Source organism: Blennius ocellaris (genome assembly GCF_963422515.1).
Source record: "Blennius ocellaris genome assembly, chromosome: 13".
NCBI lineage: Eukaryota > Metazoa > Chordata > Actinopteri > Blenniiformes > Blenniidae > Blennius > Blennius ocellaris.
Genome location: NC_137662.1, coordinates 20,379,395 through 20,396,029, shown reverse-complemented (window position 1 = coordinate 20,396,029; position 16,635 = coordinate 20,379,395). Strand labels below are relative to the sequence as shown.

The 16,635-nt window shown below is 39.4% G+C and overlaps 1 protein-coding gene across 1 annotated transcript in view; it reads left to right on the top strand.

Annotated features, from left to right (window-relative positions):
- LOC308138369 (ryanodine receptor 2-like) overlaps positions 1-16,353 on the top strand; it is a gene marked incomplete at both ends in the record, with an annotated part of 61,502 nt that extends 45,149 nt beyond the window's left edge. Inside the window, 23 exons of the mRNA XM_080507453.1 lie at positions 347-423; positions 553-626; positions 1,029-1,109; positions 1,325-1,413; positions 1,538-1,666; positions 2,213-2,317; positions 2,556-2,637; positions 2,711-3,954; positions 4,121-4,182; positions 4,405-4,549; positions 4,707-4,797; positions 5,240-5,436; positions 5,574-5,704; positions 5,839-5,881; positions 7,222-7,358; positions 8,136-8,196; positions 8,488-8,634; positions 8,781-8,915; positions 10,903-11,059; positions 11,279-11,343; positions 12,601-12,701; positions 15,283-15,334; positions 16,258-16,353. Of these exons, the coding sequence (XP_080363579.1) occupies positions 347-423; positions 553-626; positions 1,029-1,109; positions 1,325-1,413; positions 1,538-1,666; positions 2,213-2,317; positions 2,556-2,637; positions 2,711-3,954; positions 4,121-4,182; positions 4,405-4,549; positions 4,707-4,797; positions 5,240-5,436; positions 5,574-5,704; positions 5,839-5,881; positions 7,222-7,358; positions 8,136-8,196; positions 8,488-8,634; positions 8,781-8,915; positions 10,903-11,059; positions 11,279-11,343; positions 12,601-12,701; positions 15,283-15,334; positions 16,258-16,353 (3,501 nt within the window). The remainder of the gene's footprint in view (positions 1-346; positions 424-552; positions 627-1,028; positions 1,110-1,324; positions 1,414-1,537; positions 1,667-2,212; positions 2,318-2,555; positions 2,638-2,710; positions 3,955-4,120; positions 4,183-4,404; positions 4,550-4,706; positions 4,798-5,239; positions 5,437-5,573; positions 5,705-5,838; positions 5,882-7,221; positions 7,359-8,135; positions 8,197-8,487; positions 8,635-8,780; positions 8,916-10,902; positions 11,060-11,278; positions 11,344-12,600; positions 12,702-15,282; positions 15,335-16,257) is intronic.
- Positions 16,354-16,635: the final 282 nt, after the last annotated feature.

Below are 16,635 nucleotides of genomic sequence, written 5' to 3'. Positions count from 1 at the left end.
ATTTGACTCTTATCAGGTCTTGATGAGAACAGCTGGGCGTTCACTCAAGCTGTTGTTCTCAGATGATTGGTTTTCACTTCATCTATGAGTGGTGAGCAGGTGATAATTAAATAGTTTTCAAGTTTCTTTGCAGAGCCACTCGTTTATACAAATGACCTTGACTATCCTACAGGGATATTTTGGCTCAAATTTAATGGATTAAATACTTTCATTTTTAGGGTTTCCCTTAGCAGAGAGGCACTGCCGCAAAGCTTGCAGTAAAAATGATATCTTTAACATATTGCATGATGCAATGGAGTTCCTACTCTATAAATCAAAACTTATCTGTGGTGCTTTTGTGTGATAGAAAATGCTGGATTATCTGAGAGAGAAGCAAGATGTTGGATTCTTTCAAAGTATGGCTGGACTCATGCGGTCATGCAGGTAAGTGAATGCAGAACAATTCAAGTCAAATGTCACACATGCTGGGTTTTATATACTGATGAATGGGAATGTTGAAGGCTGCCGGGGATTTGCTTATCCTCCTCCATGTGTGTGTTTTTTGCTATCTAGTGTTCTGGATCTGAATGCATTTGAGAGGCAGAACAAAGCGGAGGGATTAGGCATGGCCATGGATGAGAGCTCAGGTACAGTATTCCAATGGAAAAAATACATCTATAAAAAAGAGATCCATCACTTTGATTTCATGTCTTTGGAGAGACAGCTGTGAGATCTCTGGCCTCAGGTCATACAAGTAAATCACACTTTAAATTCTCTTTCCCCCCTTTTTTTAATCAAACATTACTCATAGTTGTTCTTATATGGCCCAATTTGATCTTTTATCTAAATCTTTTACAATCCCTGCAGCATCTTTACTGTAATATGTCCATCACTACACGATAGATGTGTCCGCTATGTCAGATTGCTGGAGCCGATCCCAGTTGAAATTGTTCAAAAGACGGCAAATTCTGCGTCAAAGGTTCGCCTGTCCATGGGGTTATACTTTTACTTCATGCCTGTGTTTTTGCTCTTTTGTTTTGTTATCTCAGGAGAGAAGGTGATGCCTGACAAAGACCTGACCTGTGACCTCTTCCGTTTCCTCCAGCTGCTCTGTGAAGGACACAACTCAGGTTATTTACATGCATACACACATTCAGGCCACCTAAAAGTATATCTTTGTCTTTCTAAATTAGTCCTAGATTTTAAAACATGGCTAATAATGAGGAAAACTAATTAAGTTTATTATTTCCTAATCGCATTGTCCCAGAATGTGTGCTCACGATATGTTGCGCAGTAGTTGTGGATTTCCACATATTAACGCCGACTTGTGTTTGATACCTGCTAGACTTTCAGAATTATCTGAGAACACAAACGGGAAATAATACCACGGTCAACATCATTATTTCCACGGTGGATTATTTACTCAGAGTGCAGGTGAGTTTGCAATGATGTTAATGCATAATAAATTGGCCATCACTGCAATGTTTCACATTTTATTTATATTTGTCCGTTTTATGTTATGCCTTTTTTTTTTTTTTTGCTGCATCATATCAATAAGGAGTCAATCAGTGACTTCTACTGGTACTACTCAGGGAGGGATGTGATTGATGCACAAGGACAGTGTAACTTCTCCAAGGCCATTGAGGTGGCGAAACAGGTCTTCAACACTCTCACTGAGTACATACAGGTCAGTCAGCTTTTTTTCCCTTACATTAAAGTGTTGAGATGTTTCAGGAACACTCAGTAAAGTGATGTTTCTTTCAAAAGTAACACCATCATTTTCATTCCTCGGGTGCTTTGAAGTTGTCGGTCCATCCTGTTCTTGTTAAAATGGCTGTAAGAGATTTCTCCATTTTTTTTTGGACACACATTCATGCTCTCAAGATAAACTACTGAGGCTTCGGTTGTGAAATGCGTGCTAAATCTTGGCCAAGCTTGGTGCTTTTCACCAACTTCATCAATACTCTCTCTGCATATGCAAGTTTGGACACGCCTCAATGTCTCTGCCACAGAGGCAAATGATCATAAGAAAGTAATTTTAGTCCAAGATTGATTAACTACTATAGTAGTCATTTGGTTGCTGGGGCAATGGTTGTTATTGCCAGGAAATAGCTGTACATGTTGGTTCACTGTTAAAATATCAATGGGATTCATTCATGATGGCATCCAGTATTTAATCACTTCTCATTTTTTTTCTCCATGAACAACTCATATTATCTGCATGTTTATTCAGGGTCCATGTAGTGGGAACCAACAGAGTCTCGCTCACAGTCGACTTTGGGATGCTGTAGTGGGATTTCTCCATGTCTTTGCCCACCTCCAAATGAAACTCTCTCAGGTATTGATGAACTTGAAAAATATGTAGTATATTTCAATCTAAAATTCACTGAACATAACATGGATTATACTGTAGGTGCCACAGTACCTGAGGGCTTCCACCTCAGCAGTTTAGGCTGCTTTTGATGTTAATATTAAACATGCCTCTGGTAATGTGCACTGTACGTGTAAGACAGAATGTGAAATGACTTGTGCAATTTACTAAAATTGTAATTGGTAATACCCTTTTTTATATGCAGGATTCAAGGCAAATTGAACTTCTGAAAGAGCTCATGGATTTGCAGAAGGACATGGTTGTATTTCTGCTTTCAATGTTAGAAGGTAAATAGTTACCGTTTTTGTTTTTGATGATTTTGGTGGCTTGTATTTCTTACAAGTTCCGTCCTTCTTGCAGGAAATGTTGTGAATGGGACAATAGGGAAGCAGATGGTGGATATGTTGGTGGAATCATCAAACAATGTGGAGATGATTCTCAAGTTTTTTGATATGTTCCTCAAGTTGAAAGACCTAACCTCCTCGGACACCTTCAGAGAGTACGACTCTGATCAGAAGGGCAGCATTTCCAAAAAGGACTTCCAGAAAGCCATGGAAAACTGCAAGCGTTTCTCCCAAGATGAGACTCAATTCCTTCTCTCCTGCACAGAGACTGATGAGACCGAGATTGTCGACTACGAGGCTTTTGTTAATCGCTTCCATGAGCCGGCGAAAGACATCGGCTTTAGCGTCGCCGTTCTCCTCACCAATTTGTCCGAACATATGCCCAACGACTCAAGACTGAAGACATTTCTGGAGCTGGCGGGGTGTGTGCTGACTTACTTCCAGCCCTCTCTAGGCCGGATCGAGATCCTTGGCAGCGGGAAGCGTTTCGAGCGAGTCTACTTTGAGATCAGTGAATATAGCCGCACACAGTGGGAGAAGCCGCAGGTCAAAGAGTCCAAGAGACAGTTCATTTTTGACGTGGTCAACGAGGGTGGCGAGAAGGAGAAGATGGAGATGTTTGTCAACTTCTGTGAGGACACCATCTTTGAAATGCAGCTCGCGGCCCAAATATCTGGCTCGAACCCTGGAGAGAGGTGCGGCAGAAAGGAAGCAGAAGAAAATAGTGACAGCAAAGAGGAAGACCTGCTGACATCTTTACTTTCAATGAAGAGCCTCAAGACACTAATGAAGATGAGTCTGAAAGATATCGTCATGTCACTTGTGGTGTTCATCAGGCTGATTTGCTTGGCTCAGATCAGGTGCATTTGTTTTGTGATCCACAGCATCCTGAATGTGCTATACATAGCCTTCATTAATGGTGGGATTGTAGAGGGAGCCAAAATGACGAGCGTACTGGAGTTGCTCTGCGATATATCAGAGCCAACTCTTGACGAGGTCATGGACGTCCCAGGCAGCACGGATCGACTGAGAAAGCGCTCTGCCAGTTTCTCATCCCAAAGAGACCTGAGACCCATCGGGCAGGGGGCAGCTGTGACTTCCCACAGAGAAGTGGACATACTATCCAACATATTTGGTCTCAAACTCAAGAAGGAGGAAGGACAGTACAGACTTCTAACTAAGGACTTCACCACCAGTCTGACTGACCTGCTCAACACGCCGTTCAGAACATCCGATAATACCGAGACTCGCCAGACAACGGTATGAATTATCTCTCTCTGAAGTGACAATTCTCACATTTTCTTCTGTGATGCTCAAGGTGTTAAATTTCCCACAATTCTTTTGCGTCCATCACTCTTGTTCTTGTACTGCTTTGAATGCGATTTAACTTTTTTTCTAACATTTTTTTTCCAATGACTGACTGCAGTTTAAAGATGACAGAACCACAGAGGAAAGAGATAGAAATGAGGACATGCCTGAGGACATAGAGTGAGTCTATGGTGTCATTTCATTTTAGGACTCTGAGTAGAAAATACAATGTAAATCAGGATTTTTATGTTTGGGGGGGAGGGGGGGGGACCCTCGTTCTTTGAATAAAGTGACTCGTGTCACTGTTATCCACGGATTTTGCATAATTTATATAAATCAGGCAACAAATTGTCATAATAAACACATTTGGCTTTCCATCTGTTTGTTTTGGATTGTTTCCAGGTCGAAGAATTCTGAGAAGGAAACTGAAGATGGGAAAGGAGAGGAAATGTGGAGAGCCAAGAGATGCTACAATAAGTCAAAGGAGCCGCTGAGCCAACATTCTGCCTTGTGGGAGATGATAAGCACTCATAACAAGAGACTGCTGGTAATGTACAAGTACACACATGCTTGTGCATGTATCATATACCGACACAGATGAGGATGCATATTTACATCCACTTCAATTTACTTTCTCAAGTAAAAAAAAAAATAAAAAAATTAGGCAAATGACTCTTGAACGCCTTTTCTTTTTTCCCCCCCAGAACTACTTTGCAAGGAATTTTTATAATATGCGGTTGCTGGCTTTGTTTGTTGCCTTTGCAATCAACTTCATCCTTCTGTTCTATAAGGTCAGTGTGTACCTGCAGTTTTATTTACTGTGATATGTAATAAGTAACCTAATAAATAACCTCTTTGTATAGGGATATTCTTCACTTGAAGAGAGACTTAGGCCCTCTTTACCTTTTTAAAAACTACTCCCAAGGGGAAACCTTTTTAGGAGTCGATGTAAACGAGGGAAAACACAACCCATATTCTTCTTTGCACATGGATGTGTGGTTTCATGACGAGAACAAACATCAGTATCCACTAGTGATTCTCCATGCTAATTAAATTTTTTTTTAATGTTGTCGTGTGGACGCTAAACCTTTTCTGAAATGAAAATGCAAAAATGATCCAGCTCTGCCAACCTTATTGATGTGGTGGTTTAGCACGGTTATATTTCATGTTCATGAAAAAGGTCGGAGTATGATTATTCTTATGTAAACTTGTTTTCTCTTGCTCGCCTTACAGGTAGAATCAGTGCCTGCGTCAAAAGCGGTCACATCTTCGTACAGTGAACAGATGGACTCCTCTGACGAAGACCACAGCGAAGGCCATGATTATTTTGTCCTGGAAGAGAATAGTGGCTACATGGAGCCCTCTCTCCTCCTGCTCGCTGTGGCACACACAATCATCTCCTTTTGTTGTATTATTGGTTACTACTGCCTCAAGGTGTGCCACTTTCAAATTTGATTGAGTTAAATTTGAAATCTTTATGTATTAGACCGTGTTCAATTTCAGTCAAATTAACTCAACACACTTGTTTAGACCAAGAAACAAGTGATGAATTGAGTGGGTTTTATTGAAAGGTACCATTAGTGATCTTCAAACGTGAGAAGGAGGTGGCGCGACGTTTGGAGTTTGACGGGCTGTATGTGACGGAGCAACCCCCAGAGGAAGACATCAAAGGGCAGTGGGACAGACTGCTTATCAACACACCGTATGTTCTATTAATATTACATGTCAATTGCTTTATATACTTTACATTACTGAAACCTGCTGTTTCACCTGCTCATGTGAAGGCTTAAGCCGTCAAAAAAGATATTTAACTCAAACTTTCCTAATCTTTTCCAGATCATTTCCCAGCAATTATTGGGATAAGTTTGTCAAGAGGAAGGTGAGGACTGCAGATTCTGGTTCTGTATAGCAGAGCTTTCAGTCTATATTTCATCTATCCATCCCTGTAATTGTCTGCATATTCCAGTCAGTGGCTCTGCATTAACAAACTAAATGAAATTTAATGAACCATCTAATGGCAAGTAGAATTATTTCCCTGTCAAGTGCCACAATTAGTTTATTGTCTCTAGAGACAGAGCAATGCTTTTAGTCTCGTCATTCAGACTACTTCTGACGTTATGAAGTAATACGGATGCATTTCTTTGTAGATTATTTGCTTTATTCATTTTGGAGAAACATAGCAAAGTATTGTTTAAAAAAGGAAAATGTGAACGTTTTAATTCAAACTTAATACAAGTTTGTATGCTCACCTTTCCACATCTTCAAAAGTTTGTATTCATCCTTGCATTTCCCACATCAGATGTGAATGGCATGAATGAACACTCGCCACTGCTTGATTGTAAACTATAACTACCTCTTCTCCCATTTTATTCTCTTCTTTCATGGCTCAAAATCTTTGCTCATTCATGTGGAGTGTAAATTTGAGTGAGAGGGCAGATTGTGTGGCTGGAGCGCAAGAGACATTCGTGATTACAAAGTTTCGAGGACCTTTAAAGTGTGACCCCTCTTGAAGAGTTGTTATCCTCAAAAACATCCAAATTAAAAGAAGTGAGAGCAAAGACTCAGTTTATAATTTCTCATGAACGACATGTTCTGACATTGAATTTCATTGAATTGATGTTTTAAAGTACTTTGGCTTTTTGCCATTAAACAGGATGTTTGCTTGATTTTATATCTGAATTGTTGCAACTGATTTAATATACATTGTCGTTGCTTCAGAGGTGATATTGATGTTATAATGCTTTCAAGGTAATGTTGTTTGGTAATCCCCATCTGATTTTGTGCCATTACTCCAAATGCTTTTAAGCTCTCATCTTTTTTGGCTTTTGTTTTCTATCAATAAAGCAAGTGGGAAATTGTCAATGAGTCATTGCAGCCTAATGGGAATAAACTGATAAGGTTTTGTAAAAAGACACATTCACATACACATTGTAAAAGTTTCTGCGTGAATCAATCCGTTTTAGACCAAAGATGCAATTGAACTATAATTGTACTTTGGGAACCACAGTTGCTGTGCCTCCAAGGAAGAGTGTACCTGAAATACAGGTTTCGGAAAGTTCTTGGTGGTGTCAGCAGATCCAAGCCTCCACCTCATTATGGCTCTGCAGAGGAATTCGGCTAATTATCCAATAGTATCTCGTGCTTTATTCAGAGAAACATGCACTGAGGAGACAGCAGTTAGTGCCATTGTGTGAAGCTCTGGTCTCTTCACCCTGTCAGGTGATGGATAAGTACGGTGACTTTTACGGCCGTGAGAAGATCAGTGAACTCTTAGGTCTGGACCAAGCAGCATTAGACTTCAGCTCCGAGAGAAAGGAGGAGAGGAGGCTCAAGAGAGACACTGCCTGGAGTGCTTTGTGAGTATAAAACCAATTTTAAAAAAGTGTCTTCGCAAATGTTAAATCTCATTATGATCCATTTGGAACTGTAGATGTCTGGCTTGGTTTAGTTTTGGAGTCTTTGCCGTTTAATTTAATCTGAATCATTATGACAGATAAAGAAATATCGCCTTGTATTTTTTTTAAATTTAAACTTTTTAATGTAGGCATTGATCTTTTAAATAGCTAATATTTCCAATGGGCCATTTTTATGATATGCAAGTGAGCAGACGGCTGCTCCCAAAGCAGTGATGGCGATAATTTAGCATGTTTCTCTCTAGGATAGCTGCCTGTGTGCAAACATACTGGTATTGATTAAAGAAAAGTTGGAGGAATTTTATGCGTACATTTATGGCCTGTACTAATTAATGGGATTTCTAAATTAACTCAACTAATACACATCCCCTTCATCGTTTACATCTCACTCTTCTGTAATGGTCGATGATCGCCCCTTGTAATAATTCAATAGTGATCAATAGAGGGTGCCAATAATTAGGCTATCAGTGCATGTGCGTGCGTGCGTGCGTGCGTGCGTGCGTGCGTGCGTGTGTCCGAATGAGTGGCCAGACAAAAGCAGTCCTAGAACATGATGCAACTCTTAAGGAAGAACACGGTATTCTCAAAGGATGTCATACAAAAAGGCTCTTTTCAAAACGATACTGTAGCTCAACAGTTTGATTTTAGCCGCAGACATTTTGACCTTGTTTTACAGGTACGTTTTGCCATTCATCACTGTGGCACTACTTCTTATTTCAGGTTCTACTCCATTGACGTGAAGTACCAGGTGTGGAAATTAGGAGTCGTATTCACGGACGGCGTAAGTTTGTTTTTAATGTTTTATGGCATCTGCTTGATCTGCTGATTACTTCCTAATCCTACAAATTAAAGATAAAGGTGCCGCATGCTGCAATTTATGTCGGCCATTAAACTGTCGATTTGCAGAATCTATTGTTCTACAGCTGTAAGATTTTGTTTGATACTTATATTCACGCAGCAGAAGTGAGTGTAGTAATATCCTGTCATTCGCTCTTATCTAAAACACACATGCATCCTTATCTGTTCTGGTGATCTATTCTGTTTCCCTACGTGTGTGTGTGTGTGTTTCCAGTCCTTCTTGTATTTGGCCTGGTACATGATGATGTCTGTTCTGGGTCATTACAACAACTTCTTCTTTGCTGCCCACCTTCTGGACATCGCCATGGGCTTCAAGACACTTCGTACCATCCTTTCTTCTGTTACACACAATGGGAAACAGGTGTGTGTGTGTTCATGCATGCATTCAGGGAGACCGGTGTTTGTTTTCATGCTGTGTAGTTATACTGGGCCTTTGCGAGATGAAGACCTCCATTAAGACCCATCTGCCTCTGTCTGTGTGATGTTTGTATTGTGTGCCTTTGTCAGCTGGTCCTGACTGTGGGGCTCTTGGCAGTTGTGGTGTATCTCTACACTGTCGTAGCCTTCAACTTCTTCAGGAAGTTTTACAACAAGAGCGACGACGGTGCCATTCAAGACATGAAGTGCAATGACATGCTCACTGTGAGTTAAATCTTCATTGTTAAAAAAAAAAAAAACAGACACGCATTTTTTTTCCATGTCTTAGAGGACCCTTTAATTGGCCCACATTCATTTCTTGCAGACTTACTTTAAGTACTTTAAACCAGGGTTGTCAAACACATTTTTAGTTCAGGGGCTGCATACATCCCAATTTAATTTTGAGTGGGTTTGACCAGTAAAATAGTGCCACAATAAACTTTAAATTTTAACTTTTGTTGTGGTGCAGAGTATACACGATGAAACTGTAGTATATAAACAGACATTGTAAATGTAAACAATGTCAACATAAAGATGATTTTAATGACGCCTTCTGGTGCACAATACAGTGGAATGTCAAAAATGCTTCACCTATAGCTGTTGCATTATGCATGGTTTTACAAATTCCACTTGACAACATGACTTTGAGGTTAATGCTGGCTTCCTAGCTGACAGCATTACTGATGCTTCAGCTCAGGTCTCAGTGTTGTGTTGGAAATGAGTTAAAACAACAATGGTTTATTGAAGATTTTCACCATTTGCATGGTGGTTTGTTGGTCTGGTTTTGACCATCGGTTTGACACCAAAGTTATATCTACTATTTGCCCAACAACAACAACTGCTTTTAATATCACTGCTTAGTTAATCTTATATGACTACATGTGACTTTAGGGAATGCCCTGGACATTTTTGCCAGATAAAGAAACAAATGGCCTCACACTCATTTGCGCGGAACAATTTAGAGCAACCAGATAACCTGTATATTTTGCATGTGGATTCATGCAGATAACACGCTAACTCCACATTGAAACCAAAACCAGGGTTATTGTTGCCCCCTTAATGACTGTCCAACCTAAAAATGTGCCTTTGGTGAGAAATTGAACAATTTTGTATAAAACACAATTCAACTGCAAAAATATTAACACACACACACACACGTTGAAGCTGTCTTTCCAACTATTCCTGCCTCTGCGTATCCTCTCGATCTCTCTGTTTATCTTTCCAGCATAGGCACAGTCGCAGGCGCCTCATTTTCTGCCTGCAGACTTGAAAGCGGATAGAGGAGGATTCTGACAGTGATCCCCATTGTTGAAGTGAAAGAGGCCTCTTGTCTTAGCCCTGCCACCACGCTATTCTCAAAATGATGGACACATGGAGCGAAAACAAAACCATGAAGCAGCGATATAGCTCTTTGTTGGACCATTCACAAAATTAACGCTTGGCAGCATGTTCATTCTAATGTGCAGTCCAATGTCACTCACATATTCAGGTGAATGGATGAGGATGGTATTTTAAAAAAAGCCCCCCCCCCACATTATAAAAGGCAGGGGATAATGCATTCGATCTTTTTCCACACGGACTCTGTTTTTGTTTGCCTTTCATGTTCAACAGCACTTTAGCGGCTGTTCTCTGCAATCCCTTCACTATTATTATGATACCAGGACATTTGGTTGGAGAAACCCAACCTCAACAATAAACAGAAAACATCTCTTTCAAGTGTGTTGAGAAATAACAAACATAAAGAAAACAAAGTTTTTTTAATGTTCCTTGAAAGTATAACGGCTCCTTGAAAGTTCTTTCTTTCCCCCCTGTTCAATTTCCTGGAGGGAAATACCGTTCCTCCACACTTAAAGGCATCTTTCAGTCCTTGGTTGACAGCTTGAATGTTAATTTTTCTTTCCTTGAGGGGATGCCTTGTTTGAGGTGATGAATATGTATTTATTTATAAAAAAAAAAGAAGCCTATATTTTCTGAAAATGTTTAAATATTCTCAAAGTTTTAAACTTTTCAATGCTTGATAAAAGCAAACAGATTGTTTGCAGATTGAATGTTAAGTTACAATGACTTTGGTTGAGAAAAAGTTACTGCGTACATTCGACATGCTCCCCTTTTCAGAAATAACGTCACAAAATAGCTGCTGTGGCCTGGTGATCTTCCCATGGTTTAGCCTTCCTGGGCTTAAAGTGTCAATGCAACACGTCCTCTCTTTCAGTGCTACATGTTCCACATGTATGTGGGAGTGCGCGCAGGCGGCGGCATCGGCGACGAGATTGAGGATCCCGCTGGAGACGAGTTTGAGGTGGAACGAATCGTATTTGACATCACGTTTTTTTTCTTCGTCATCGTCATCCTGCTGGCAATCATCCAGGGTGAGACATGCTTTACAAGTGCAGTTCTGCACGCATACATTTTATTCACAACATTTCAGTGGAATATGGCTCATGCATTTTTCATGTGGATTTGGAAAGCATCCAAGTATGTGTTTATTCTCACCGGGTTCTTAAGTTTCAGTGACGGCTGTCATTCTCAGTGTAGCACAACCACGCATGCATAACTACATAAAGACACACCATTCTGTCCTTTGCCAGGTTTGATAATTGATGCGTTTGGAGAGCTTCGGGACCAACAGGAACAGGTGAAAGAAGATATGGAGGTAAGATTTTATAATGTCTTTCACACAAACAAAAACATTTAAAACGTTTTTTCCACACATGAGAACAGAAAAACCTCTTTCAATCACACTTTGGTACTGAGGCTGTACAATGTACTGTACCTGACGCTGTCTGAAATTATCTCATAAGCTCTTTTTCCACAAGAAATTCATTGTTAAACTTGGTTTATGTGGCCCAAGAGATATGAGTAAAGTTCACTAAAGGACATGAGTCATAGTTTTTGGCCTGTTGTAACTTAAGAGTGTGTAGAGATTTGGTGGTTTGCACATTAGTAAGTCGATTCAGTTGTTTTGGCAGCTTGTGTCACAGGAAACACACCATTAGTCCTAATAAGATGATACCATTATCTCTTTCTTGTGGATAATTAGTGGCCGAGTTCAAAACAAAATCCCTTTGCCCCATAATCAATCATTAAGAGTTACTCGTGCACATACAAAATTCATCATTTGTTTGAAAGTACACTCTCGGATGTGTACTGGATGTTTTAGTTATAGAAATGATCTTCACTGCCTCGTTTCATCGAGTTTCATTCATGCTTGCATACTGATGTGCGTCGTGTTGTTTGTGCCATTATTTGGGGCTCAGTAAGCCAAAAGGGAAGAAGCAAGAGAATTCAAATGAAGATGCAAGCTTCCTTCAATCATGATTAGAATTCCACAAATTGCGCGGGGTTGCAAATTTACCTTGATTTAGACACTGAGATCAACGACGGTGAAGAGACGAGACCGAGCAACAATGTAAAATGTAGGACAATTCCCATAAATCCCAAGGAGCAGGATGAACTGGAAAAAAGAACTCGTGCCCGTCAGGTTCAGGTTGTACTTTCATACCATTATAGTTACTTTCAGGAGCCATCAGAAGGCTCACCTAAAACACCCGTTGGAGTCTTGGCTGTTTTCAGGTTCTGTGCCAGCAAAAAAATATGGGCAAAGGTAACCATCAGGCTATTTAGTATCAACAAAATGTTGCAAAACCTCAGCTGAAATACTTGTCCTCCTCCTTACAAAGTGAGTATTAGATTGCTTTATTTTTCCTTATGTGGGTGTAAGTGTCATTGAAAAAAAAATGTGTTATGTTGTGGTGTGAGCAACGTTAATCCCACGTTTGAGTCACAGGGGCCTCCGGTCGTGAGGTTTGGCTGTTTTTATTTTGTTTTATTTTCTATTGTTCTCTCAAGACGGCTTTGTTGAATCCGGTTGTCATGAATCATTAAGTTGCCTCCATCTTTCCTTCTGCAGACCAAATGTTTCATATGTGGAATAGGAAGTGAGTACTTTGATACGGTCCCTCATGGCTTTGAGACTCACACTCTGCAGGAGCACAACTTGGCCAACTATCTGTGAGTTGATTCATGCATAGTACTTTCATGCCTGGGTTTTTTGATGCCATAAAAGAAATGTTCTAACAAATGGTAAAACTATCTACGAAGTAACTTTGCTGAAAAGGCAAAACACCCTTATTCATTCTGATACATCTACATACAGAGGAGGATTTTGCAACGCAAAACCTAGCATCAGAAGGTTAAACTAAAGCACAGAAAAGCTTGTACGTTAGTTCATTCTTCAAAGCGTAATAGATTCATTATCATTTGGTCAAGATTATCACTCCTCTTGACTCAAAAAGGGAAGATTTTTATATCATGGTTTTGCAACTTCATGTGATATTCATAAATTGTTAATCTTCACATATGTGTACTTACATATGAAATTACAGTTATGAAGAGAGACAAGGTTATGCAACACAAAGCGATATTAAAAAATTACTAATCAGGAAGCTGCTGAAAACATTCAGCAAATTGTTTCATTTTAATATGTAGATTTAGAAACAAATTAGCATTATGAAATGTTAAAGAAGCTATTGAATACTCGCTGTTACTCCAATATTAATTTCATATTAATTATAAATAAATGCTTATCTAATCCCACATGTATATCAATACATATCCTGTGTAAATATACGGTCATATATCTCTACAAATTCATGTTTTACCTTTTCAGCATTTTATTGTCCATTCAGCATGATATCAACAGCCTCATAGAAGAGCTGAAACCTTATACTATGAGAAAATTATTGACAAGGCCTGCATTTGTTATTGTTATCTACACAAAGGTATCATTCAACTTGCTGTGCAAAACCTCACAAAAATGTACCGTCACTAAAATAAGTTGTTTGCATGCTGTGTGACAAAACGCTTGTTTGAAAAACAGTGCACAAGCAAGGCCCCCTGGTGCCTGCAGACGTTTGAGGTATGCAAGTCACTTGCATTCTCTGCTTTCATTAAACCTTTATAACTAACAAAGCACAAATATTCATTGCTGCACCAATATCTGCACCAGTGTTGATTTACTGGTTGATCATTCATCTACTTGTTAAAAAGTGTGTGTCTATAAACTATTGTTGTCAGCACTGAGTCATTGTTTGATTTTCTTTTTCTTGCACTTCTTTTTTTAACGGAAATACCTCAATCATATGCTGTGGTGTATGGGTTCATAATTCAAATATGTCTTTCAGATTTTTACTCACACATGAACATTTTGACATCACATTTCAACATTTCATAATTTGGTATAATGCTATAAATGTCAAATTGCTTAAATGATTAAGGATATGGACTCTTTGACAAAGTCTCGTTGTGCTTTATTTGATGCAGTGATACCACTTTTTTAAAAGAGGAGTTGGCCTGCAAGTATGAGTACGGACCTTTAGCAACTTGCCCACGCCGAGTATCAATAGGAGTACTTATGCAATGCAATGAAGCCTAATTCATACTACGCTCTGCACTATGTGTACTGTGGACTCTAAACCAATGGACCGAGCTTGCTGTGCGCTGCACACACACGCTCTCGCTCCAGATCATGTGGTGTGTGAGCCCCGCAACAATTTTGCATGTGGCAAGGCTTGAAGCGTACCTTGCGTTGCTGACGCGTGATGTCCTGTAATGCTCACTGAGTTGTATCGGGGATGTTTCACGAGAACAAGTGCAGTGTCAGACCTGATACTGGTATCGGTGCATCCCTGATGAAAATACTTAAGGGCTTCGCCAACATATAAAAAAAGAACAAACCGGATTAAGTGACAAACATCATCATATGAAACAGTATTATGAAAAGTAATAGAATTTTAAAATGAGGCAAGAACTGTGCAAGCCAACTATACCTAGAGAATGCTTGCATCTCGTAATTATAGCTCTGAGACCATTTTTGAAATCTTCACCATTTTAAAACTACCTGAAAGCAGTGAAATAGAGCATTGTGCCTATATACAGTACACACACCATTGTGATGGTCATTGAACCCTTTTGCATCGTTAGTTGCAAGTTTTCATGGATACCGGAGCCAGAAGTGCTCACTCATTTGTACATGATTATGACAATTGTAATAAAACTTTAAATAACTGAAAAAAAACTTGGACAAATTAGTCATAAAAGTTTTTACCTGTCAGAAAAAGTGATAATCACCTTTTCTGCGTCCACTGGAAGTCGCAATGGATGCTTTGATGGTGGTGTTGCATTTTGTACTTTCACCTTATCAATAATTGCCTCCGGCTTATTGAGTCTAATTATTGTAGATCCTGGCAGGTGCTTCCTCGACTCGTCACTACGCTGGTTCATATGACATTTTTTGGCTCACCTGCTAATGATCACGTTGTGGACTATGATTCCCTGCTTCCTCCCGATCATCAACAATCTCTGTGATAAATGAAACGATACACCTGACTGTCAAACTGCAGCTGTTACTTCTGTTTTGTGTGTCTGCTGGAACTACTCAACACTCATATTCATCATCTTCTTCATCATCCCATTCCTCATGCACAAGCTTCTATTTCATTGCTGCAAAATTCTTATGCAAGTTTATAACTCTCCATGTAAAATACAACTATGTGTGGGAGGTTTTCAACTTCCTTATTCTGTGTCCTTGCAGATTCTTTCTGATGTATCTCATCAACAAGGATGAAACAGAACACACGGGGCAGGTATAATACTGTTTTCCCATTTTAATTGCATGATCAAGTCAAAGCTCGGCATATCTTTGTACGTTTTAAACTCTTGAAAAAACACGGTTATATAATTTACGTTGCTTATCGTATTTTTTCACGGTTCCCCTTCTATCGTTGGCCTATTAATTTCCAGGTTTGCCATTATAATGGAAAACCTTTCGCTTCACCTTTTTTCACTAACAGAAAATCTGCATTTTCACCTGCTGGAAAAAGTCAGCGCACTCCTGACATTTCATGATAATATGCATGTCAGACTTACCCCTTACGATTGCAATTCCCTTTTCTGCTCATAACCCCCTTGTAGGATCATTTGGAGAGTAAAGTTGCATTCTCGATAAACTGTTGAGTTGTGCTTTGAACTGTGGAGTTGGACGTTGCACCCTGGACTGTGAATTGTCTGAGGTGTTGGCTGCTTCAGCTAACACCTCTGGGAAGTTCTTCTAGATTGTAGGAAAACCAATCTGGGGAAACTACCTAGTAGCAAAAGGTGGCTAATTAGAAGAATCTAAAATATAATACACATTCTTCCTTGTTTTCATACTTTTTGTTTGCTAGTCTGCTTTTCGTCACACTTTAGATGTTGTGTTTTGATTGGTCAATCAGCATGAAATAACCAGCAAAGCTTTATGACAGGAGGTGTGCCTAAACTTTTGCACTCTTTTCTCTAGATTCTATTAAGTCTGTCTTTTTTGTCTAAGTTGATGATGGTTGGATGTGTAAAGATTCTCTCACTGTCATACCCCAGACATTTTGTAAAATTGATAAAGCAGCAAGTACAAAGGGTTTTCTCTCTAGACTCTGTTAATGCTCCCACATCACTAATATAATGAGCTCAGTGTTAAATACATTCAATAACTGAAACAACCTTTGGATAAATTACTCCTCTGTTGACTTGCCAGGAATCGTTTGTGTGGAAAATGTACCAGGAGCGTTGCTGGGAATTCTTTCCAGTGGGAGACTGTTTCCGTAAGCAATACGAAGATCAGCTGGGATAAATGGAAATCTGAGCACTCTGAAGTTTCAATAGATAGTATCATTACACAGAAAACACATTTGTATTCACTGAATTACTTGCATTTTGTGTGAATCCACTATATTGATATTTGAATTTGCAGTGACTATAACCTCAACCACCAGTATTTCCATTGTATGTCTTATTAAATCACAAGAATTGTTTGTAAGAATGAATTGATTGTTTTGTACTGACCTAATGTGGTTTTTGGTAACCTGTGGGTCGGAAATTACTACAATAGGTGGTTTGTTGAATGTACAACACA